This window comes from Opisthorchis viverrini (assembly GCF_000715545.1).
Source record: "Opisthorchis viverrini unplaced genomic scaffold opera_v5_555, whole genome shotgun sequence".
NCBI classification, from domain to species: domain Eukaryota; kingdom Metazoa; phylum Platyhelminthes; class Trematoda; order Opisthorchiida; family Opisthorchiidae; genus Opisthorchis; species Opisthorchis viverrini.
In genome coordinates this window covers 38,686-56,087 of record NW_008752219.1, presented here as the reverse complement: position 1 = coordinate 56,087, position 17,402 = coordinate 38,686, and the positions used below count along the sequence as shown (strand labels likewise).

Here is a 17,402-nt window from a genome sequence, read left to right as displayed (position 1 = left end):
CATGAAACCAATAGCCATGACAACGCTGTTGGTTCAAGAAAGTTGGGATTTTATTACTGATTCTTCCCTGATTCAGGTTGCTTAACCATGTATTCCGGTTGCCATTTGGTTTCGGTAAAAGACAGAGTGAGTCCACGAATTGTTAGTAATTTGACCAAGGGCCACAACATGGGTCAGGCGTTGCCATTCGTAGTTTGGAGAATTCAGAGAACATGTAACATTTGCCTGAATGTTTTACAACCTACGGTGATACTACTGATGGGGAGGATGTGAGTAGTATGTTTTCTCGTAAATTCGCTTTGCATCTCTTCAAAAGTGAGATCTATTACGGAATTTGTGGAGTCACAGTTGCTTGGATTTGAGCAACAGTCAATGAATATCCAGGAAAGTTCAGGAAGACGCGTTCAAGGGGAGGATGGATATTGAATTTTTGTAAACAAGATGTCCGAGCGAGGCTTGCTTTCCTGTCCAGTAGTCTGTAACTCTCAGTTGAGAGTTTCTAATAGATAACTCCTCAGCGAAGGCCCCCTTCCTCTCACCGGTAGCTCATTTTCGAATGAAACAAACAGCCGAAAGACGAAATATATTTAAGTAGTAAATGAAAAATGAGGACGATCCAACCAGGGCGAATACAAGAGATGCAGGTACACAAAAAAGGACATAAAAATGAAAGACTAATTTTGAGTAAAAATTTTCACCCTGTAGGCACCTGAAACTAGATGATGCCGACAAATTGTAGAATTTCAAAGAATCCGAACTGGAATTTCTACACAGACCATGGTCCGCCCAGCCCCATTCTTCAATATCCACTGGAGAGGGAACTCCATCTGGAAGGTGTAATGAGAGGTGAGCTTGAATTGGAAATATAAACAAATATAAACAACAGAAACAAATTGTTGTTCCGGTAATCCTTCGTATGTGAGGTGGGCTGTCAATAACTGCGGTGCATTTGGTGCAGTCAGTGTGAATTTGTTTGCTAGCCACCAACATAAGGGATCTGTTTAGACTCACTGGTGTACGCGAATAATCGATATAGATGGACTTGCTATATTTGTACTCCTCTCCCTCCTTTATCGCACACCGCGGCCGAATGTCTCCACAAATTTGTGGTGTACCCAGTGGAAACGGGACCGGTCGTCCCCATATGATGCCATTCACCTCGACTTGACCGAAAGATCCCACCCATCCATCTACAAATCAACAATTTTTCATTACTCAGTGATCGCCGTACGGATAGGTATTAGCTTGAAAAGCTTAGTGACGGGGCTTACCTGCTCGGAAGTGAATGCGAAAAGTATACACACCTCCCCTGAGCAGTATACATTGCTCACGGCCGCACTGATCCACACTGACTGAGATTATTGGAACACGGGATCCTGTATAAAACAAATGTTACGTCTGAGGAGTGTTCATGTTAGTTGTTGAGCTGTATTGCAAGCAACATCACAATCGGGCATCATTAACAACGGGAGTTTGCCCTGGAAAACTAACTGCGTCTAGCAACGCTCCCGGCAAACTAAAGTCAATGATGACTGCGTGATAAGGAGCCACTCGTAAACCTACCGCAATCTTTGTAGATCACACCCTGAGCATGGGCGACTATCAAGATGGTGGTGACCAGCAAGATCATGTGTTGAACTGGCATGATTGTGGGACTAGAACAGACTCGCTTCAGTCTCATCATTCCTTTTATACGTACACTGACAATGATCGCGCACTTGTTAGCAAGATCATGTGTTGAACTGGCATGATTGTGGGACTAGAACAGACTCGCTTCAGTCTCATCATTCCTTTTATACGTACACTCACAATGATCGCGCACTTGTTGATGGTTAAGTATGGGCAAGTAAGTAGGTGGCTCTCAACCGACCAGGTGGGTAGGGCGTTGCCAGACAATCAAGGTGTGTTTATTGACCTTCGGTGTAATTCTCACAATCTATTGTGATTATGCAAATACGATTGTCCATTTTGTTCGGTCTAATTTTTCGTGTGAACTGAAAATTCACCTACAAGGCATCCGTGACTTGTCGCCTTTGCCTGTACTTTTCGATGGATTTTACCAAGATCTTCGTATAGCCCAGGGAAATAGATCAATACAGTCATTCGTCGCGAAATCGTCACATTTACAAAATTATTTTGTACTGTGATAACCTTTGCTTAAGCGCGTCCTAACGAATTCTATTTTCAAGACAAAATTAGGAGAACACGATCTGTGTGCTTCAAGGTTCCTGCTCCATCAATCCGGGTCTGCTGCTGAGTATTGCCAGAATGCCAGTTCATGTCGTCAAACCGAAGCTTATGTGACAGGGGCTCAAATCCCGGCACGGCCATTGGATATGCACTGCTGATGAGCTCTAGCAAGAGCGAAACTCGAGTCCAGTGCTTCCCTTTGGTGTGGACTCACCGGAATAATTGCACCAGAACAGAAGCTGAAGTTGTGATGAGGAAACGGCTTTTTACGATCAATGACCACGTAATGATCCATGTGAAGTGCAATTTCTCGACAGGCAGATGAACGAGAGTCAGGCGAATACCCGGTTCATATATCCAGGGGATATTGTCATTTCTGAAGAGGTATTTTTTCCGGAGTTGTGTTGCAGGAATTAACAATATTTACCGTTGGAGGTTTCCGACCAGGATTTCTCTGAGAAAACGCGGCCTTCGGAGGCCTATTTTCTATTCAACATTTTCCTAGTCCCTTTAGATGCGAAATTCGGATTAAGTCTTGACCTATTTACAGTGCGCAAGTTTCTGACTAACTGGGAACCAAACGTAACAGTTACCCCAATGAGTAACAATCCACAGTTCTTCAAAAGCGACTCTAAAATTGTTGAAATCAGCCAAACACAGATTTTGTTCGTGCATCGCGGATACTTTGACATCCGTTACGGAAATGTCAACGCACCATTTTGTGCAAGATTACTGAGATTAGTTTAATTAGAAAAACTACTCACAAGGTTGCTTAAAAACTCTTCGACAGCCCACGACCGGTTCTTTTCGGCCTGATCTCTCGTGAATGTATGTCCAACTTTACAACATGCGCATGGTCATTTTATACAAAAACGGAGCTGCGGCGGGCATTCCGTTGTTTTGAAACTGATTGTGGGCTGATTATCCCTGTGTGGATGTTATAGGAAAGATAGTTCAAACACTTATTAATTGGATATGAAGGTGACAACTCTTCTTGGGTCTTCCACTTCCACCGACGCTACAGCGAGCTTCTATGCGGACGCAGAAACCAACAAGTTTTTGATCTTCTGGATTTTCAATTGACAAGGCATCAAGACAAACCATACAAGAAGGGCGTATATCGGAAATGCAGTCGACCGGCCTAGTGCATCACAATTTTCTAGAAAAGAGAAATAATAAGAACTTGATACATTATCTGGACCAGATATCCTAATGGAATGAGTGTATTTCTCGAACAAAGTCCAATCTAGGTTCAAGTAGGACATAAGGTTGACGGAAACTCTGAGACTGTGCCTACCTGATGAGCCCCAAGAAGGACGAAACCGGTCGTGGGCTGTCGAGGAGTTTTCAGCAACCTTGTGAGTAGTTTCCTTCATGAAAATATACTGCGATATCTCGAAAATCGTGCCAACTGAATCATGAGGCGGCCTATGTGCAGCACATTCAGTTGCAGAATATCATAAACGAGAGATGCAGTTGAGTCTCCAGTGAAAACCAAATTGATTTGCAAATGAGTGTATTTCTCAATTGTTGAGATTACCTTCGTTTTGTAGAGTTTAGCAAGTCGGGATTGAAAAAAGCATTCACACGAAGAGAAAATTGCTTGGGCTTTCTTTTCAATGGTGATGAAGGTAGTAAACGTTAAAAAAGAGGACTATGCCACAGTTTGATCTCGAAATCATGTCAACTATGAAGCACAAATAAAAAGTATTCAACATGCATAAGGCTCGGTTGGTGAACTAGTTACCAGAAGGCTTGGAAATTCGGTTGATACTGTATAAATGATCATGCTTGAGTTCCAGTTCCAGCCATAGTAAGGGATCCCATTTGAAGCACACCACTATCTTCAGTCCGCTTTTGTATGCTTCTGTATGCGCATACCAAGAACCATATACTGATATTACTACAAGGTGTTCTTCGGACAGAATACGAGAACATGACCCCGCGTCCCCGCTTGGTGAGTGGAAGAAAGCTAGCTGAAGTTCAGTAGAGTCATACTTGTCCGAATCAGTCCTCATCAGCACCAGCATGCTTTCGATGTTGCATACCAAGTTAACGGTGAACTGATCTCAACTGTTATGATCCAGCCTATAATCGATTGCCAAGGCAAATGAATTTCGAATGCATGACCCACAGCCTTGCGTCGAAAGGCGACTCGCGCAACTCATGACTCTGAGTTGGCCAGCGCATCACCCGTTCGCACATATTTGACACTGATGTCATTCATTTGGTCCTGTGACTCACTAAATCGAGTGCCTCCATTCCCCTTTGTTCTCTTCTTAAAGAATATGTGCCTGTCATTTTCACGTTACCGTTCAGGTAAACAGCGTAAGTAGAGAAAAATATTGAGGGGAGAAAATCTGTAATTCAGAGCTCGAGTATTCAAAACGGACTCCATCGCTGAAAGGCATTCGCTTTGAGCTGGAAAACACCAGAAAAAGTTAGTTGGACGAAACTTGTGTTCACGCATTAAGAACGTGTGCCTCAGAAATCCCCGTACCACTCCGTCATTTGTTCAGACGCATCATAGAGGAATTCCGCACGCCAACACCCAAAGCCTGTCAACCTAGTGTTAGCCCAAAAGTACACTCATTTTACTGCATTTATTTATTGTCGAAAGTGCTAGAACCACTAATGCTCGGCAGGATGAGGCTCTTTCCAATTGTCTTCAGTAGTCATGTGTATACCACGCAAGTTTGTTGATCTCCATTGCAACGTTTTAGTGGATTTGACTTCCATAACAACGGGTTTCCGGTTCTGCGTCATGGAGGTTATCAGTACATTTGGTTCATTCATTCCCCCAAGCGCATCAGTCTTCGTGGTCGGGCTTTGAAATACCCTCTGTATGAACCGAAAACACCAAGTTCAGATTTTCGTGAGGTTATCAGTACCAAGGAATTCGCCATGCCCCAGAGAGCTGTTTTGTTATTGTATATGTAAATTATCGATAAACTTCGAAATCTGACAGGAATGCACAATCACCATCATCATCATCATCATCATCATCATCATCATCATCAACAGTATGGCATCAGTGTTCCACACTGATGCCCAGCTGCCATACAACTTCATGGAGGTGTTCTACGCTAATGTTCAGTCAGGAGAGTAATGCTGTATGTCAGTGATCGAAAGATTTCGTAGTACGGTTTGACCAGTCCAAATCCCACGAGATTGTTTTAACTTCGAGAAGTGACAGACATCTTGAGACTAGTTTACCTACTGTGCCCCCAAAATCTACCAACGATCGCCCACGACCTCTGGTAGATTACACGTAATATCTCGGAATGATATCTACTGTGGTTTGACATGGTATGAACGTGTCGACAACATCTTCGTTCGAATAGGATGAGTAGGATAATTCATGCGATGACCTCTCCCATGAAAATGTTCAATCCGATTATCGAAAATCTAGCGTATGAAGTCACCTTGTCGATTAATCTGTATTGCCTGCTGGTCGTTTTAATCTTACTTCTGAAGAAATGACTCTAACACTATCAAGCAGGACGATCGGCTTTTATCAGTAACCGGGAGCGATCCCCATAGGTTCGTTGTAGATTGAGATGGAAGTCTGTGTACGGATACCTCTTTAAGGCTAACGGTGCTTTCGACACCTTTTACCTCTTGATATGAAAGATTAACTTTGAATTGATTTTACGTAATATATTCCTGTCTTTTTATTAACCAATTAATCCCAATTGAAGCTTTTTAGTTTTTCTCATGTATACGTTTGATGCACATATCGATCAATCTATCCAGAGTAAAACGCTTGTCTAGAAATTCGTCGGTAATGATAAATCGAGGAGATTCCTGGTTTTGCCCCTTCCAATCTAGTTGGTTCTCATATTGTGGGCTTTGAGCTTCAGCTGCAAAAACGCATAATCATTGTCTATGCAAGCGTGACCCCTTGCCATACCATCCAAAACATATGCTGATTTCATTCCAGACGTAGTAACACACTGGCGACCTTGAAAATCGTATGAACCATATCAACTTAGGTTAATTACTCTGCCAAAAATTTTCCGAATCTAAAATGGATCTCACTTACGCCGTATTCTGTGGCTCTCGATGCAGCGTGATGTTTTTCCTACAGTTTCCAGCGTTTTTCGTGAAGCGATATAACGCCTGACGAAAGCTGTGCTGATTGGAAGCAAAAAGCTATTATTCTCAAAGCGAAGCTGTAACTGTAAAGGAAAGACCATGCGCCACACCAAGATGATTGGTGTTCGCGAAAACGCTTGGCAATTTATTAGGTACAACGAGGTCGAAATCGCCAGATGCAGTCAAATTGTATAATGATGAGATATTTCCTGGTAGTGAAGGTTTCCTCATTACTGTTCATGTGATTCTACCACGCACACGCTGTTTCCCCATTAAACCGCATTTCCACTGTGCATACGTTTTAAATCAACAATTATAACTGACTGAAAGATGGATGGATGGTTTGAACTATATTTGCACAGTTTTGGTTGTACTTCAACCAAGTTTTTAAACGGGGCAAAAATAGTATTCGCGTACTCTGCAGTAGTATAATTCATCCACCGCGAATTTGGGCCCGTTGGACCCGAACTTGATCGTGGTTATATCAGCTGGCGCCGGACTTTGCGGCGAACCGACTCTGACACCGCTATTATTTATGTAAATATAGTTCTTCAATTTGAATCACTTAACATGGAAAATGGGACGAAATATTCCAGAGGTATTGTGCCAACCTTGCTAATTAGGTACGAATCATGGATGCTCATCTAAGAAGGCAGTTGATTGTCTGGCAAGGAGGAACACCTTCCGCAGCACCGGGACAGGTGAGTTAGTGCGCGTACAATCAAAGTGGCTGTTCCAAGCACACAGATCTATGCTTCGTGGGCGTTGCTCCCTAATATGTGTTTTCCTGCCCGAAACAGGGTCTTCACCAAATTAGACTTCAGTGATCAAGTAGTTTGATTATGTCGACTATGTGTGAAAATTGTCGCATATCTGGGACCATTAATTTCTGTCTATAAGGACAAGTAACCCCATGAGAAGGGGAGCTATTCTGTAATAGATTAAAAGAGAGGATTCTTTCAGTTTTCGTCGATGTGCTGACGTACATTCACCCTAACGTTGCGTCGGAGTTTACAGTGAAGCGTCTTGAGAGTTCACGAAACCAATAGGGTCAGCTAACGCTACTCCCTGTAATGTTTCTCGTTCAAATCTATCATTGACGTAGTCCTGCGGAGCAAATGATAGATACGCGGAACTCCCGAAATCCAACAGCGTTTACAGACCGATGGAAGAACTTAGATTATTGGGTAATTTGACGATCCGCACTCCGTAAAATCCATCGCAAACATAGTTCTTGAAGTGATCTATTATTTCGGCAGACAAGTTGCTTCATACTTATGCAAAGCCCTGCTCCAGTCTCATTGCAAATTCCTTTGAAACTGATGGAACTGTTGACATCGTTTTAACGACATGGGTTACTTCTGCAATGTAACGACTGAGATGAGTTTCCGCGTTCTTTGAGCAAGAAATCCTTTGCAGATGAAAGTCATTGGTGCAGTCACTAGCTTAACTCACTGAAGCCAGAGGGGCTGAAGCGAGGTTCTGCTTCATGCCCGGAAGTTTTGATTCATCAATGCAAAACCGTTAATGCTTTCAACGTCAGATATTTAATTTAGGTGTATATTTATATTCGTATATCATAGTGTGACAGTAGCAAGCTGATTGTTGCTTGGACACAACCGAAATGGATGCAATCAGGACTGTCGTTTAAAGGTGAGCGAGCCGCAAACTATCCAACTGTTACATGTTTATCTAAAATTAGGTCGACACTGTAGCACAGCCGCGTACAGCCTACTTATCCTGTATAACAGTAGTATCTACCGAATTCCAGTCAGTAAACTATGAGTTGTAGTTTGGGCTCACGTGGATTTTGTGGAGCAGTTAGTCGCCTCCGGTGACGGTATGCAATCTTGCGGATTTTCTGGGTAATTTTTTCACATGGCGACGTAATTGACTGTGCAAGCAGTATTGGTTCGAAATCGTTCCAAGAACTTCCACGGGGTCCTGTCTGTTTTTACAGCTTGTATTGGTGATATGGATACTACCGATAGAAGTAACTGCGAGATCCGCCTTGCCACATAGATGCTCATTTTCAGGCACCCACCCCACTTTTAGTTCTCGTTTAGTCATTGATTACTTTCGCTTCGTCTTTAAAAGGCCGCCCCTTATTGCCGACTGGCTAAGGTTTTTCGTCGTTTTAGAACTTTCGGGTCACCAATTTCTAATCCCTGTGATCTTTCTGGCTATTCCTCCACCAAGGATTCTTGCTAATAAACTGGCCCTCGAAGTCGAACGCACACTGAATTAAACGTTAGTACAAGTGTTAAGCTTTGGTGGGTAATACAAGCCTGGGTAAGCTGAAGAAATCCTTTCAATGTAGCCAACCATAGTATAGATACAACACTCTCCGTGGAAATATCACATTGATTGAGTTGACGATGTGCACAACATGGATTGACAGATTCTTTCAAGAAGCGCAGGTAAAATTTGACAAAAATAGTTCACTAGATCAACAGTTGGCCGGCCAGGATGGACTAGGAATAACCAAGCGAAGATCGTGAGGTAGCTGCAAAATGAGGCTTTGGACTTAACGAGAGTCTGGAGAGGCGGACAGAACATCTCGGCTTACTAGCGAATGTTTGCAATGTTCCCATCCGTGATGTACTCTTCCCCGACTTGTGGTGTTCTAGAGCATACAAGTCTGAATGCAAATGTTCTGGCAGTCGGATTTACATAATGATGACATTACAACAGGTGATATCCAACACGTTCAAGGTCAGAGAGAAAAAAGCACGCCACGTTTCTCTCTGGCAAGCTATAACCATATCGTTTGTGTTTTCAGTTGAGCCCATTCGCCTCCTGGTCTTTAGTTAACAAGCACGAGTATTTTGAATGAATGGTGGATGTGAAAATACCGGATGCTTGGTAGTCGAATAACTGCGTTTGTTCTCCACAACTTACGATCGAGTTATTCGTTTGTACTAGAGATTTGACATTCGCCGATTGCAGTGTTTGCTGTCATCAGGCAATATGAGTAAATTGTCGAAATACCACTTTGATGTTTCTTTCAACGGAGTTATTGGAGCACCGAGCCATTTCACTCCTGCTCGCATTTTCACTTGCTTGAACTCTGCTTAGAACTGTTGCGTACTACGAAACCAAAACCGGTCACGCCGTGAATAAATCTCTGTCTAGTAAACTGATACAAACGCTCCAACATGCTATAGCAAGTTTTTATTGGCTCCAAAATTCCGGCCCGATCGGTCAATGTAGGACCCTACATGCTCACCCCCGCTAACCAACCAGAAGGGACGGAGACTCAAACCGGACCCAGTTCCAAGCAGAGAAATTTTACAACATAACCGTCTGAGATGGCTCTAACATGGCTCTCTACCTTATGGGTAAATGGGCCAATGTCTGCGTCACTTTTGTTTTCACTAGATGTAATTTGTTGGTCCGTGTTGATCGCATTAGTGTAGTTTACTGCTTGTCAATTTTGATTGTATTAGCTTGATTGTATTCACTTACTCCGAACAGTGGCCCGCCCCCCCCCCCCCCGGTCTGAAGACGGGTACCCCACCATCGCAGCTAAAGGGTACCCTTGGATTGTTTCAAACTGATTTGCCACAGTGATAAACCTCAGTGCCGCGTGGACGTTTGTGGCGTCATTCTCATTCTGATTACTCAAAATCCCAGTAGTATGATTTTACATAAAAGTAGACATGTGCGATGTTCATATATTTTTGGGCGGCAGTTGTGAATGAATTTCAAATCAGTTGTTTAAACTGCCAGCTAGAAGGTCGTGGATACTGACGATGTTTCCCGGTAAAGATGAAACAGCTTCTCAGCATTTCAACGCAGATTAACTTCATTTAAAAGACGGAACCTCAAGTAAAAATTGACACATTTGTTCACACTGGCGTCATGTTTAAGTTGGAATATCGGAGGTTACATCTGTTTACTTCCAATCCAGAAATTTCCGTTCCAAATTTTTATAAGTAGCCGTTTTTTATCCTGTGACGTTATTGAATATCCTAGAATGTATCAGACACGATGAAAACCGCCATCATATATTGGATAAGCGCCAGCCCAGCGTTGTCGCGGGTATTCATACCTTGTTGGACGAATCTGATGATATACTAAGGTGCATTTTTTTATATATATTTGTTGTACAATATGAATTACAATACGTTGTTTGACCAATTGAAATGGCTTTTTCGACAGAGATCGCACACCACGCCAAGATGAAGAATTTCTTGTGTAAGTAGAGGCACCAATAGTGCTCGGAACCCTTCAGTCCTATCGTAACACTGTCCCAGGCGACCCACATGCCGATTTCAATGAATCTTACCACTAAGAAACGAAGCTCCAAAGCCTATTTGGTTTTTGGCCACCCGAAAAGATGGTACGCTCTAGAGATTTAGTACGATTTCGCAATCACAAATGTTCCTATCACTTTGATCATTAGCTCTTGGATAAGCCTCTATTGCATCTGCGATGGCGTACGGTCCAAACTGCTCAGGTTAAAACCCGGACTTAGCCTGCTATGGAGACCAGAAATTTCCTTCGAGTGGGAACAAAAGCAGAAACATCTACATGCCTAGTAGAACATTCCACTTCGAAGTGTGCAGTAAGTCTTGGAAACGTCCAAAAGATCAACTTGACGGAAAATCGATTAGTGACGGAGCTTTTCTATATGGGATTCCACAACTTCGAGAAAAAGCTAATCCAGTACGGGAGGAGAGGGATGAACGCACTCCTTGGGTTCGTTTGAAACCACTGCTGTCTCTCAAATAGATAAAAATCTGTTTATCCGGCACGAAGGAAGCTGCAAATAAACCAGCGGATATCTTGTTACTAGCTCACTTGTCTACTGAAAAGATGTATTTGCTATACGTTGGTTTTTGATGGTCCAGGTAGATCTACGGAATCTTTGGATTGCATAACCAGAGGTTTTCAAAATAACGTTTGTCCTCTTCTGTCTTGCCAAGTTAATAAAGAACCAACAGTGTTGTTGACCCACTCAGAGCTTTGACGAGTATTACGCATTAGGCTGAAATGGACCCCTGGAGAAGAGGAATCTGTCGCTGTTGAGAGTGGTCACCGATCGCTACTCGGGGCTTAATTGGTTGAAAAAGAACAGAACATATTTGATTGTTTATTAGCAATCAAGCATACCCAGCCCAAACGGTGGCTCATTTTTACAGGGGATGTACGCCGAAGAAGCATAACTGATATAGAACGCAAAATTCTGAACTCTGATCGCGAACAAAGTGCTACACTATCTGAACTGGTATGTCCACACAGACGAGGGTTAACCCATCGGAGTTCCGAAGTATCCAACGGAAGTCCAAATCCATCTGGAAGGCACAGAGAAATGGCAGGGAGCAATTTCACACAATTTTTTGAGCATCCAATATGGTGAGATTATGTCAATTTGGACAGGGCCTACGTAACACCTATTGGCCAGTCAAAGTGACAATCACGTGACAGAGTTTGTTCGTACTGTTCTTGAACGGAATGAACCAAAGTTGCTTCTCGTTCCGTTTGTATAGATCTTCAGCATACCCAAGAAGAGGTATGAAGAGACTCAAAAGAAAGAGAGGTTGCCTACACGCGTCCGTGCATGTATGTGGAAAGGTTGAGTTGTTTTTAGCAATTTCCGCGTCAGCGGAAGGTTATGTACCAGCTCTTATTTTCGGCGAGTGTGTTTACTGTTGGCTGAAAAATCAGGAAACTGCTACCACTAACTTTCGGATGCCACTCAGAGATGTGTACCGCCTTCGTAAAAATGTACTTTGTTCCCGGTTGAAGTGGACAGTTTGGATAGACGTTTCCACAGATCTGCGTCTTGCTCAATTCGAATGGAACAGCTATTCCATTAAAAATTCCATATCCCTCTGCATGGTTAGGAGATCCTGAATTCCGGTCTGCAAAGTAACAAAGACAAAAAATTCACTGTCAAACCCATGCAGCTGATTTGATCCGAAAAACCATCAGTAGCCATACAGTATTGGTGGCGTTCTAATGAGCTACCAGGTGGGTTGTTTTGTGCTGAGTCTGCCTAGTCCATAGATGCAATATACTACTCATAAGGTTGCTGAAAACTCTTGGGCAGCACACGACCGTTTTCGCTCATCTTGGAACTGCTCAGGTAGGCGCATTCCCCGAGTTTTCGTCAATTTTTTGTTCAACGTTCACCCAAATTGCACGAAATTAGCGAAATACACTTTTTGCAAGCTGATTTGTTTTTTAAGCAATGCTATAAACAAGAGATTCAGCTGGGCTCCAGGCTTTCAAAGGAGTTTATCTTGCCAGTATAGTCTATGTTTAACTCGCACACGGAGTACGAGAAAATTATAGCAAATTTAGCACACTCCAAGCAACAGAATGTTATGTGACAAAAACAACTGATTACTCAAAAAGAATCAACACTTTTTTGACTTTCAGGCAACAACAATCTACTGGAACGAAATTTAGAGCGTTCAGTGACTACTGACATCTTCGAAGAGCAGCTGAACAGCCGGAAAATTGTGGAAAAAACGTTTCTCGCATACGTATGGATCAACGCAAGCACAAAGTTCTACCCTCGTGGGACACAGCTACACTAACAACATGGCAATTTGTGAAGAGGTCGACTCACCTGCTTGAAATTCGATTCGAAATGTAGTTTCCCTCCCTCTGACCAGCTCACACGGTTTTGCAGTGCAAGGTTCGAGGCGGACTGAGTAAACCGGTACCAGGGATCCTGTATAAAATAGATGTTCAAATTAGTTTGGCACATCTTGGCAGTTAGAGAGTATGACTGTGTCAAAGACAACAGCGTGTGTTTGAAGGTATCAAGTGGCTACGGTGACGTGAGTTATTTGAGACGAAATTACGTACCAGAGTCGAATATCTTAGTATAAACGACATTCAGGGGACACTGGGTTCCATGTTAGTCATACCGGGTCGTGATAACACTCACCGCAGTCACTGTATGCCACAGACTCAGACCTGACAAAGAACCAAATCACCAGGAACAGTGTGTTTTGAACCGGCATGTGCGTTCACTTGTCAAACGCCTGCGCTTCTCTAATCATCTTCGTTTATAGTAGAGGCCATAATCCCCGCGCCACTACCACTGGTCTGATATGGACCAGCAGTCAGACGAACACTGATCAATCACGCTCACCGTGAGTTAGGCCTTTCTAGACAAATATGGAGACTTTCGATATCTCTGGCCTTCTATGTGGTGTGAGCTGCTCTTGTGATAGCATCGTTCCCAGTTCATTTACATTCAACCTTATTTCCATTCGATCGATATGAACTGCTAATCTTTATCGCCAAAATTCGCAAACGCACGTTTCGCAAAGTAAAACAAAACGGTACAGCCAATTTCTTGGAGATTCTGGCGGCAGTGTGACGCTACGTTATCTGAGCTGATTCTATAGGGATTTTGTCTTGGGGGGTGAATTCGAGAATTCAAGAGAATTCAAGAGCTCATCTATATGTACAAGATTACCGTTGCGCTAAAAAAGCAAGCTGAATGACCTCTGGAAGCCATCTTTTCTCTCTCACATACTCCCAGGCATCATCATCATCATCAAAGCCAGCAACATCAGTGTTGTCACTGATGCTTTACTGCCGTACTGTCGTGGTTGTACGAGGGCTGGGATACTGCCAGGGCGCCCGCACCTAGACAGGAGGACGATTAGGGTCCTCAATCAAAGCCTTTGGCTCAAAAGCCTAACCACAAGGCAGCGGTGTTCGGCTGGAAATGCAAGTACATTACCATTTTTTACGGTACACGTCGCCACACATGTTCCAATCCCCAACCTGGAGGGCCAGGAGACTGTGTTCGTCGGACCTCTACCCATGGACCGACCTGGTGAGACTCTGTGAGCATCGTGCTAACCCTCCCCAGTCTAGCTCAATGGGTCTCCGAGGTACACAAACCGCCACACCACGATAAAGTCCAATCTCTTCGTGACTCCCAGGCACATAGTCGTGTTTGGTTTCATTCATGAAGGCATTAACGAATGATCAGGCAACGTGAAACTGATATGTGGACAATGGTGGACACAGACTCCACATCGAGTAACCATCGTGAAATTTATATTTAAGAGATTGTATTCTACAAAAACCACGGTCGAAGAATTAGTTTTCTCAAAGCTAGTGATGTAGATAGTGTAGTGCATCGGGAGGGCGATGGGCATGCTGAGCGGTTGCCGTACCATGATAAACCGAGTAAGCGGTTTCGCGTTGAATGTGGGCGGCTAGGGACTTATTCCATTGAGAGTAACACTGAAGTGACACACACTAACGGCGAAGCCGGGAAACAAGTTAATCCTAATAACTTCGAAAAGACCGCCAAAATAGATTTGTATGGCTGCAGTTCGCTTTTTGCAAAATACCGCCAGCAGCAGTTCGCTTTTTGCAAAATTATGACTCTAGCATCACAATTTCCAAGGAAAAGTTGACCAAATGAGATCTACGCACGCAGGCCGATACTCTTAGGCAGTGACAGGTGATCCATTTGTTGATCTGAACCATTTGATTGCACCCTAAATGGACAACTTTGAAAAGAGGCGAACAACCAGGAATCCCCAACATCCTCCCAAGTGGCATGCAGTGTTGTTGATCTCGTTACCTCTCTCACCGTAATACCATCTACTCATCAACTGAAGCAATTGCTTCAGAAGGTCAAACACTTATTCCATTTTCCACTTAATTTCCAGTGTATCTGTTGAGAAACGCAAACTCTGGTGCTTTAGATGAAACCTATACAACTACTTGACTGATTGAGCAGGTGGTTCATTCAGGGACGGGTGAAACTCAATGCAACATTAGCTCATCGAATGCAGCTTGCAGCCATCTATGGTTGGGATGAGGACAGCACAGATTCCGCAACCCACAGCAGCCCATATTCATTCACAGCGCCCATAAAAACTGAGGCTCTCTAGAATCTATCGTTACCGAGTCATGCGAGCTTTTGACCACAATCAGTTTGATATGTCCGTTCCGCTAGATTTGAATGGGAGTTACAATCAGTTCGGTTAATGACTGAATTCGCTGTCAACCAGCTATCAGTTCTCAATTCCGTCGGGTCGTCTGCCAAAGTCATCAAAAATATAGCCCATTCAAGAGGAACGGCTCAGCGTTTGCCTGTGTACTTCCACTCGATAGAAAGTTCATTGCGCTGCTTGTTGACAGAACATTGAAAATATATGGAGAATGCAGGCGTTCACCCACCCATGCGACTGGAGGTGTAAACTGCACTTGTCTTAACCGAGGTCTGCACATCCTACTTATGTTGTCATCATCAGCCCGGAAGATATTTTCGAAGAATACCGTAGGTTGCAAACCAATTTGGTTTTCGCGCGGCTCACCCGAATCCCAGCTGGATCAATCGCTTATGAGGTTCCGTAGCTGAATGCGCTGAACCAGGCTGTCTCATTTTTTACTTGGTGCCACATTCAGTATATTTTTATGCGTGCAACTAATCACAAGATTCCCCGAAGAGTCTTCAACACCCGACAACCATCAAAATAAAGTTAGCGAAAACTCGGATGCTACACGTACCTTATGAGCCCCAAGGAAGAAAATGCTGGTCGTGATTTGTCGAAAGGTTTTTAGCAATCTCGAGAATAGCTAAATCTGTTAAATCTGTAAAATGCATTGCGACCCCTTGAATGCCGTACAAAATGAAGTTTTAGGCGACCTGGTCTGGCACATTCAGTCGAAGAAGAACATCAAGCTTAGCTTGGATGCTTGCGAATCTAGAGTAGAAACCAAATAATATAGATGGGTGTATTTGTCGGGGTTCCTGAAATCTGTGTCCAACTGGTACATCAAGTTGACGAAAACTCGGTGACCGCGCCTACCCGATGGGGCTCTAGAAAAGTGAAACAGATCGTAGGCTGTTTTCAGCATCCTTGTGAGTAGTTTCTTTCAGGTTGACATTGCTTTCTTGTAGGTCAGAGCAGTGTCCCTAGCTGTGGACAGCCTGTCCAGAGAAGGCAGTTATTAATTGCTGGAATCGGTATTTGACCTGGTGGCTGTTGATCTGTTCGCCAAGCTTGGCAAAGGATTTGAAAACGTTACATCACATGTGAAGAAAACCTTGTTCTAGAATATGCAGACGACATCGTTCTCATGTTCGAAGAGGAGAAGAAGGCGCAAGTATTCTTGGATGAACTGAGCAAAGTCATCCCGTCCTTTGGTATGCACTTTGCACCTATAAAGTGTAAGGTCATGCTTGTGGACGTGCAGTCACTGAACATGTCATTTACAATCCAGGGAGAGGCATTGGAAGTGGTGGAGCATTTTACGTATCTTGGAAGTTGTATTAGTTCTGATTGTAGTGTGACAGATGAGGTCAATGCACGAGTCTGCAAGGCTCGGGCCGCGTTTGCTGATTTGAGACACCTTGGGCGTCCTCACTGTGGCTGGCTGGAGACACTACAAGATGTGACTACCAACCGATGTCAGTGGCGTTCTTTTTGTCAGTTCCTATCCAGATCGCCTGAGGGAGTGTCTGGAGGTGTAGGCACCTCGGAATGATTGTGGTAAGCTAGCGCTATGTCCCTTCGCCGCCCACCTTTACTAATCTCTCTACAATGAGGCTTTCAAATAAATCATGGTTGTACGGCAGTGAATCAGCGTTGTTGAACACTCATGTCATGCTGTCGATGGTGATGATGAGGACATCACCATCCGTGGAGACACCTTCAGTGCGCTTTTTGGTGGGTTCAAGTTCCTGGAATTTTCAAGTTAATGTCAAATACATGTGCTATTAATGAGTGAGCATTTACAACTGAAGACAATAGTATACATCAGACAATATTGAAGGTCAGTTAATTTGACGAACTTTCGTGACTCTGGTAAGATAAAAATTTAGCCTGATTCTTTGAAGATTCTTACATCCATTCTGAGATACTGCTACATGTTGGGGCAGGCTATAACAGAGAATATTCATTTTGTCACGAAATATAACGGTCGTGGAACCATCTTGGTGCCTAGCGTCCACCACACTCGACGTAAGCACGTGGGCTGATATACTGCCAGATTGCCCAAGTTTATGAGCAATCTCGATGCAAAGGTTGGATTCGAAGCGATAAGTTTGTTCCATTAATACTGAGGTCTTGAGTTCTTGAAGTATTTCGCGTAATCAACAAAAGCTGTGCCTGTGT

The 17,402-nt window shown here is 43.5% G+C and overlaps 1 protein-coding gene across 1 annotated transcript; it reads left to right on the top strand.

Annotated features, from left to right (window-relative positions):
- Positions 1-719: 719 nt before the first annotated feature.
- On the top strand, positions 720-16,773 carry T265_11717 (hypothetical protein; the record flags this gene model as incomplete). Its single annotated transcript, XM_009178447.1, has 2 exons — positions 720-846; positions 16,343-16,773. The coding sequence occupies 2 exons, from the start codon at positions 720-722 to the stop codon at positions 16,771-16,773; spliced, it is 558 nt and encodes a 185-aa protein (XP_009176711.1).
- Positions 16,774-17,402: the final 629 nt, after the last annotated feature.